This window comes from Odontesthes bonariensis, chromosome 24 (assembly GCF_027942865.1).
Source record: "Odontesthes bonariensis isolate fOdoBon6 chromosome 24, fOdoBon6.hap1, whole genome shotgun sequence".
Classification (NCBI taxonomy): domain Eukaryota; kingdom Metazoa; phylum Chordata; class Actinopteri; order Atheriniformes; family Atherinopsidae; genus Odontesthes; species Odontesthes bonariensis.
In genome coordinates, this window is record NC_134529.1 from 22686919 (window position 1) to 22696411 (window position 9493).

At 39.7% G+C, this 9493-nt stretch overlaps 1 protein-coding gene across 1 annotated transcript; it reads right to left on the bottom strand.

Annotated features, from left to right (window-relative positions):
• Positions 1-1820: 1820 nt before the first annotated feature.
• LOC142375114 (alpha-1-antitrypsin homolog) lies at positions 1821-3587 on the bottom strand. Its single transcript, XM_075459038.1, has 4 exons — positions 2969-3587; positions 2461-2731; positions 2134-2281; positions 1821-2012 (listed from the first exon to the last, which is right to left on the bottom strand). The coding sequence occupies exons 1-4, from the start codon at positions 3579-3581 to the stop codon at positions 1821-1823; spliced, it is 1224 nt and encodes a 407-aa protein (XP_075315153.1). The 5' UTR covers positions 3582-3587.
• Between the last annotated feature and the right edge of the window lie 5906 nt (positions 3588-9493).

Below are 9493 nucleotides of genomic sequence, written 5' to 3' on the forward strand. Positions count from 1 at the left end.
CTTCTCTTTGCATGATGGAGCTTTAACCTGCATTTGTGGATGGCACAGTGAACTGTCGATGACTTCTGGAAGTGTTTCTGTGCCCATGGAGGGATTTTCATGACAGAACCATACTAGTTTATAATACAGTGCTGCCTGAGGGCTTGAAGATCATATTGATTTTTGTCCATGTCCCTTTGCTCACAGAGATGTCTACAGAATTTTCTGATAAGATTGTCCACGATGGAATAGTCAAAGCCAAAAGTTTGCATCAACAAATTGTGGCGGAATTATTTGCAGATTGCGGAACATCTGCCTATCATTACCTCTGAGAAACTCTGCCTCTTTAACCCTTTAGAACACACCCCCTTTTTCAAACTTCATTTGCGAAATTGACATACCCAACTTGAAAGTAGCAGAGATCCCACATGGTTGTAGATACATGCATGTACTTGGTACCATTGGAAAGGTAACACTTCCAGGTTTATGCCTGAAGTGTCAATTGCATTGTTTTCAGTTGCAAATACCATGGCGTCACATACAGAGAAGATCACACTACTGTTAGTGCTGTGGAGAGTTTTGTTCTTCGTGGTTGGGCTCAAACGATAGCTGACGGTTTCAGCTTTCAAACGGTATGCGCCATTACAATTATATGTTTGTATGACATCAATTTCGTTAAAAATTTGTAAACAAAATGGCGTCAGCGTCCCGTTCACGGGACAGTGTGTGTTAAGAGGTTAAGGTGCTCTTTTTATACCCAATTATGTTAATGACCTGTTGCCAATAAAACTAATTAATTGCAACATGTTTTTCAGCTGTTTCTTTTTAGAACCACTTACTTTTTCAGCCTTTTGTTGTCCTCTTCTTAGTTTCTTGTGACATGTTGTTATCAAAGGTAAGATAATATCCATCCATCCATCCATCCATTTTCTATGCCTGATTATTCCAATTTAGGATCTAGAAGGGGGCTGAAGTCTATCCCAGGTGGTAAACTAATATTATTTCATGAAATAGTAAAATGTCGCACTTTCACCATCTAATATCATTTATATGTTGTATTGTTAATAAAGGATTGGTTTGTAAAGTTTGCAAATAAATGCATTCTATTTTTATTTACAATTCTCTTTTTTGGAACTGGTGTTGTAATTGTTGCTAATCCTGTTTTTTTTTTCATTACTTTGATTGAGATTATGACCACTGACAACTGTACAATAATATCTTGAATAGGTTTTTCCTTCGGTAAGAATTTTCTTGCAGATATTCAGTATAAATTCGGGGGTGTTCATCTTTTTGCTGTTATTATTCAATGTTAAAACGAGAAAAGAAGCTCCAGTGCCAGCTATTATTGTGTGGTGAATGATGGGCTCCTCAGAATCTAAGAATTGTGTGCCCTGTTTCATTCATTTTGCATTTTTTTCTATTTTGGGATTGTAAATCATATCAGGCTCAGGCTGAAAAATCAAAACACGTAAAAGGGCTGTTGTTCATGGCAAGTCTTTATTTCACTTCACAGTGAACTCTGTTGAAACAGCAACAGTACAATAACAAGCGATGTTTTAGTAATAAATTCTATCACACAGAGTTGGGATATAATCTACAATGACAGATATAGATATTTATAAATCGTGCCAGGTGACAGATGGTATTAAATGTCTCATAAAGACAAATGAATAGACAGACATCTCTGTTAAAATTAATCTATCCACTTAGTCATCATTTATTTGATGCTCCTAATATAATGGTAACACCTCGATAACAATTTCAGATATTGAGGTAATATATCCTTAGGTTACTAAAACCTACTGAAAATGTGACAGCTGTGTGTGACTCTCTGGACATCTTTACATGGCAGTGGGGTCGTTAATCTTGCCCATGAAGAGGAAGCTCTTTGTCGAGTGCTCCATGATGAAGACCATGAAGGGTCTGTTGAGAGTCACAACATCTGGCATACTCATGGGCATGATTTCCAAGGTAGTGCCGGCTGCTGCCTCTGTCCCAGTTTCGTCCACGCTCAGCACAGCCTTGTGAGACACCTGTAAAGGGAAGCAGTTGACAACAGTCAGTTTTGAGTTGGATTCAGTGTCTTAAATACAGTGCATGCTACAAGCCAGAGAGTCCTTGCAGCATCGCTGAAGTCTTGTTAGCTGGTCCTACCTTTGAGACTTTTAACTTGATCTCCTCAGACATGCCAGAAAGATCAGCATTGTCTCCAAAAGCATCTGTCACACCTAGTTCTTTCAGAGTTTCATCCAGAGAGGCATCGGCAGAGATGGAGAATTTCGGCATGAAGAGATTCACGCTACTGTGGAACAAAATAGCATCAGTTATGTCAGTTAAGCTGCCTTCTTTTTATAGGTTATTTATGCTTTTGAAAGCTCAAAGTATGTCACATCATTCTTTGCCCATACTATGAATGCACGATTGTGACACACATTCGGACCATAAGGCTGACGATTCAAAGGAAATCAGAATTCCTCTTACTTCTTGTAGAGCGAATCATGCCAGTGGCTGATGTATCCCTTGTTGATGTAGCCCTCCACTTCACTCATCTTCCCTTCATCAGGCAGGACAATCATCATGGAGGTGTTGCCCTTGTATGGCAGCATGAGGACGGTGGTGTGGTTGTCATTGTCCTGATAGTAGTCGAAGCGACCCATCTTCTTCATCATGTCCACCTGAACTTTGGTGGACTCATCCACGTTGAATTCCTCCTTTGTTGTCAAGTTAGCATCGAAGGGTTTCACCCACTGTCCTGTGCGAGACAATAGAGGAGGTAGATGAGAGTAAAGTTTGTGTTAAAATATTGCAGTTATTATTAAGATATCTTTATTCTGGTTTATTTCACATTCCAAGCACACTTTTCCTTAAAAACCTTAAATAGGATAATGAAATGTGCATGTACAGTGGTATGTGGTGTCTTTTTGTAATCATCTAAAAGCTGCCAATCTGCATGTACTGTCTGTCCTCCACAAGGATGTTTGTGTCCTACCTCTAAAATAGACATAGTTGATCAGCACCATAGCCATCGCGGGATCCAAGTCCTTCACCAGATCCTTGATCTTATCTTGGGTTTTACTCGCAATGTGGCTGTTGATGTCAGCTGCAGCCTTATCGGGTTCAGCAAAGTTGACATTGATGGTCTCACCAGAGTAGTGTTTCTTCATATCTTTCAGGAACTCTTCCATAGGATTAAAACCAGTACGCACGGCGACAATGTCGCCAACATCCAGCTGCTGGTTCTCCTGGCTGTGACCAAGCATGTGTAAAAGATGCTCATAGGCTTCATTGACCTGCGTCTGGCTCAAGCCACTGTAGCCCAAACTGTTAAAAATCTGGCTTTGGGTTTCACCACGGGCTCCTACAGACAGCATGGACAGAGCAGTGGAGATGCCAAGTGGCGAGTAGAAGATGTTCTTTCCAGCAGCAGCCTTGGCATTCAGATTTTTGTAGAGGGCGAAGGCAAAGTCAGCATTAGGAGAGACCAGCCTGTGGCAGGCCATCTCTTCGTCCTCATGGCTGTGATCGTGGCCGTGGTGGTGATCTGCCAAAGCTACAGCCAGCAGAAAGGCTGCCAGAGCACAACTAGCAAAGATACCACGCATCTTCAGAGCCTGTGCAGGGAAAAACAAGGTTGCTCGGCTCAACCATAGTGGTCATAGATGTATTTTTGTTAGAAACAAAAAAAAACTAATCACGGTACATTACCATTTCGAAATAAACAGGACTCATCCATACCACTTTGCTTATCTTTGTAATTTCTGAATTTGATCACTACGCCTTCAGAGCTTTACCTCCAAATCCATTTTTTCAATTAAATCAACTTTTCAAAGGACTATGCAGACCATATTGTTACACATATTTTTGTCGGGTGTTGTGCTTACCTTTCCTGTCCTCTTTGCTGCAGAAGAGTTGTCGGAGCCTTCCCAATTTTATACGGGAGCTCAGAGAAACAGCTGACAGTTTGGTCAAAGATTAACCACGACCAGTCCCTCTTCTCTGTCCTATGCAATAAGATATCTGACAGGTCTATCTGCACTGATGCAACACAACTCACTCAGCATAAAAAACAAGCAAAAAAACAGCAATGGTTAATTATCAGCTTTAAAAGAAATGTATTTAAATGCATTTGTTTTAGTGATGTAGCGTCACGCTCACAGTATTTATATGGTTAAAACAAATTAGTTTGAAATTACAGGCCTCTCAGTGTGCCGGTCAACTGGAATAAACCAGTCTGTGTTTTCGTCCTACTTCTCACATGAAATCCACTCTGAATAGCATGCACAGGAATCCAGTTAATATGACATTACTGAGTATTGTGCTCTCATCATAATATAAGTATTAATATGAAGGTAAAGCTACTAAATGTGGCATAGAGTATTTCCCAATATCAGAAAATGTTGAGGCCTAAGTAACATTTAAGTTTATTTTAAAGTCCCCTTCTGCTAAAATTCATGTTGTTAAGCATGTTATTGTGCCTATAAGATCTTTTTTTTCTGTATTACTCAATATATAATGAGCAAAATCAGCCATCAATGCCATGGCTGGGGGTTTCTGCTATGATTCTATAGATCCCCAACTACAGTCTCAGAAAGGTGAGGTCAGACAGCCTCTATGTTCTCCGCAGAAGATTGGAGGAACCAATCCTGACTACAAGCGGGTGGGACTGTGCAACTGTTTGGCATGTGCTGTGAGGAATCAATGAGATAAGGAAGGTAGCCAAGCTATAAAGAGAAGTTATGCAGCAGGGAGCCGGGACTTGGCCCAACCGCACAAGAGTCAGCCGCTCCTGGCATTAAGAGACATGGTCGGGGCCAGATCAGCATTTTCATAGATCCTAATTCTCCGACTGCGGAAAAAGTTATACCTTTCATACCTTAGTCATACATAAGCAATTTTAAGGGCATGAGAATTTTTCACATCAGAAACTTTGAAGTTTACAATTGTAAAATGTGATTCAATTAATGGTAAAGCCTGATTGAAGCACAGTTGTGTGAGACATCAGATCTTTTGCTTTTATTTCCAGTCACAGAAGGTCAAAATCAACTCCTATTTACACAGCTTGAAAAGAAGATAGACATGAAAGAGGATTTACCAGTGACACGACTGGAGGTTGTGTTCTATTTAGGCACAGAGCCTCAAAGGAGAAAGGGGGATATCAGTATGCATTTGCATTCTGCTTTCTGCCTGCCACCCTTTACATTAGTTTCAAGACTGTCCCTCTGATCTAATAGAATTCGGATTTTATAACCACAATGTCCTCTGACAAAGTCATTGCTGGGGTAACTTACAGACAGCTTCTTTCCAGCGATATCATCTATATTTCTATGTACGATAATCTTGAAAATTTTCTCTCACAATCCAAAAACCTCTAAACGCACTAAATGGAACATATTATGCATGTGCAGGCTCATAGTCACTGTTTTGATGGAGCTTCTTGCGATGCAGAACTTAGGGTGTTTTCTTTTTAAAGGTTTTTTCGGGTTGTTGCTAGTCACTGAGAGAGCATGAAAAGTAGTCCAATGTTCTGTAAGAAAAATGAATATGTGGTCTGAGAGCACGTGGAAAGCATGACTTTTGTGAGTCTCAGTGTTTGATACTTGGGAGCCTTGTTAAATACTATAGAATAAGATTGCAAGTCAAAGATTTTTGTCAGTCTGGTGTGTGCTAGTCTGAGCTTGGTTTGCTGTGTGACCTAGAGTTAGCTCTCATACAAGGTAAATCATAGGGTAATAACACACTTAATGGGCTGTTGAGTGTTATTTGTGTCCACATTTACTGTTCATTTGCATGGTAGATCAAAGCTGTAGGACGTTCTGAAATAAGACACGCCCCACAGAAGAGAGGGGTCTATTGAAGTCAAGTTACATACTTTATGCCCCAAAACCAGCTGCAATAAAAAGAGCGGTAAATTCTTAGCTTAAAAGGGAAGTGACGTTATGTCTCTTTATGCTATTTTGACCAAAGTGTGTCACAGACTTTGTAGAAAGGCCTCAGCAAATTATGTCAGCTTGCGTAAAAAGGGTGTAATATGTCTCCTTTAATCAATGTCAAAAGGAACATTTCTGTTTACCCACTATTTCATGTCAAATATGACTACTGTGAAAAAGGTCTATTAATGTTTCCATGAAAGTAGGTTGAAGGCTACAGGGTAGTCAGTCTCGTAACAGAAATTTGAACTTTTACGTAAACACGTTTAAGTTCACAGTTTGTTGTTTGCCGATAGTAGTTTGCCCTGCCTGTGATGCATAAACCAACATTCAAAGGTAGAATATGTAATTACTTGACTATCATAATAATGGTGCAAAATGTCTGGCAATCTGGCCATTGAGGATGCTGCTCTTGGTTGTTCATGTTAAAAAACGATAAACGGTTGCATAAACAATGATTCAACAAGCTTGAAGAGGTGCTGAAACTTTGCCTGTTGTCTCATTTCTGCACATGTATACCGGGGCTTGGTTGCTGCATTTCTTCCTCTATTTCTTCTGGGGTACTTCAGACTCCGCACATGGCTCAAAGACCTGTGGTTTCCATGAATCAGTGGGAGACTTCCTGATTAATAGGCTGACATTTCTGTTACTTGTGATAGATCCACCGTCCTTTTAATCAAAGTATCCTCTATTCATCATCTCTTCAGTGAGGTAAATATCAATGTGATATCTCAACAAGGCAGGCTGACTGAGGTGAAAATGAGCTAATCTCCCAGAGCTTTTTAAAATATGAGACTATTTCATGAGCTTTTTTTTTCTCTCTCTCTTTGTGTTGCCAAATAAGCCGAGATCCTCTTGCAAAGCAATTTTCCAATAATTGCAAAAGACGATAAAGAGATGTTGGAGGAGGAAATGGGTTTCAGAGTGCGGAAAAAAAGACAACAGAGAAAATAGTTTTGTAATGGAAGAAAGTGTTTTATGTTTTTGTAAGAAAAGCAGCGATTCAGGCACAGGGATAAATTGCTGCCATTTAAATTGCTTTTGATCATTTTGTGAAAATGAAGAAATAAACTTTGATTTATCTTGTAATGTGTGGAAGACAAAATGCACTAACTTCTGTAAAGTGAAGACTCCCCCTTTAAGACTCCCCTTTTTTAGTATATGCTATACTATTGGAACAAAGTCAAACCAAAGTTGTCCTGTTATGTAAGTGAATGCAATGTTACATCAACTGAAAAAGGCAAAAACACTTGTCTAGGCATCTGTGGGATCAGTAATTCTCCCAATGAGCAGCACAATCCCCGTGAGATCATCATAAATTATGAGCATGAATGGTCTGTCAAAGGTTATTCTTTGGGGGACAGAGAAGTCCAGCTGGATGTCTGGTCTCCCCATTTCTTTTGATTTGGACTCTTCCACCGCCAGCATAACCTCATGAGGAGCCTGAGGGTAATGACACGGAAACAGAGGCAGTGAGAGAACAGATGTAGAAGGTGCAGGAAGTAGACATTTGAATGAAGTGAAGGAGATAAGATATGGTGTACTTTAGGCATACATTTTAGACACCGTATATCTTTTAAGCTGTACTATTTTCCTACAAACAAGAATGCATGCCAGAAAGTTTCATTTATATGTCTTTTTGATGAAGAACAATAGAATATTGCGTTCTTTCTTAACTTTAATTAGTTTCATCATCTTCTTCTTTGTTATCCCAGCGAAGTTGGCTGTCTGCGAGAAAATGGATGACACCCCAGCATTCCTAAGGAGACTTTCTAAACTGTAGGATTTCCTTAGTTGAAACTTTGGGAAACGGATTTCTGCCCGCCTAAAAACAACAGTCAATGTGTTAATGAATTTGCTCTAAGCTGTCTTGTTGTATATTATTGGGCCCACATTGCGGGCTTTCACTTGCTGATTTAGAGAAACAAATAATCAATACTGATTTAGGAACATCAACAGTTTCAGACGACTGTGCATTCACAAAAACCGAAAGAATAGATGGAATTACATTCATTTTGATCACTGCATCTAAAATGATCTCACTATTAGCGCTATTTCACAGGGACTATTTCGTAGGTGTTCTGAATACTATCCAGAACAATGGGAACACAGTGTAACATAATTATATTCAAATTTCCCATAAAAAATCATTTTGTATCAAGAAAATGATCCTTTCAGTTTCATGTGTACTATTGGATACTTTTAGTTTATCAGGTAGAATCATACAATTTGAATAGCAAAATTAGGATTTGTGATTTCAGTACAATGTGGCATGGTGAAAAAAAAAAGGTATTTTAATCCTTCAAAGGCACTTTAAAAGATTAAAGTTTCTTTAATCTGTACCAAGTAAAGTATTTAAGTACATTTACTCAGTTATCAGGTTACAACCCCCCCCCCCCCCCCAATCCTTTTCTTGAAGATTTTCTTTGGCATTTACATTGAACTGCTCAAATAGGGATGCAAAAATTACATTAGTTTTGTCAGTTCCATTTCACAGTTAATTAAAAAAGTTAACTCAAAATTCATGACAGTAAGTAAGATGGTAGCATTTCATTCCTGGTCAACCATTTGGATTCCCCACTTACCCCGGCTTCAGGTTGCTGACCCAAAAGCTCATGTGGCTGTCAGAGAGGCAGTCCTCCAGGGGCTGAAGCTCACCTTTAGGAAGCAGAAGAAGGGAGGCCAGCCGCTCTGAAAAGGCCATGCGCACCACTGTGGCAGAGCAGTTGGTGTCGTACAGCATCATCACCTCAGATGAGTCATCCCTGTACATCATGGCAATCTCCACCGAGGTTGTAGCATTCAGCTTGAAGCTCCGTAGCCCTGTGTGGTGCCGCTCAAATGGCTGAAGACCTGATTTATGTTTCATTAATAGAGGTCAAATGTTATGAATGAAATAGGAAAAAGTACCAAGATTAAAGCTACGCACCTAAAAAAAAACGTTTTTTTGTGTAGATTTATTGTGCCATTAGCTCCAAATGAAAAAACTAGAACTAATGAGAAAGCAGATGCTTAATGTTCCATGCAGTGAGTGGTATTGAAGTGACTATAAGGATATTCTATTGTTCTAAACAGTGCAAATATTTCATAATCTTAATTTATTATTCATTAAAGCTTGAACTTGATTCTGAATGTTCCTGCACTGAAAAAAATGTACCTTTGATAGAGTGTCTGAATTATTAATATACACAAACTGAAACTTTAATAACTCTTACAACAAAGAGCTACCTTTGAAATACACAAAATTGTTGAGAATAAGTTTGTCCGAGTCTTGCAAGTCTTTAATCAACGTGTCAAAGTTAATGTTCAAGGCAGGGCGTCCAGTATTCAGAGGCCTGGACAAAAAAGTTTCATAGTCTACTGAGGGCTTTCCATCTACATGGAGGCTGCTCAACACTCTTAACTGAGCCCCCAGCATGATCGCCATCCTCAGCTCCTGTCCTACCCCCTGCTACATCATCTATAACAGTTCTGTTTCTGGCATCTGTCTCTCTGATTCCCACCCCTGCTGTGGCCCCACCAATCCCGGCATTGGCCCCTGCTCCAGCTTCAAATGTTCCTTTCTGAACCCCACCTCCACCCCCTCC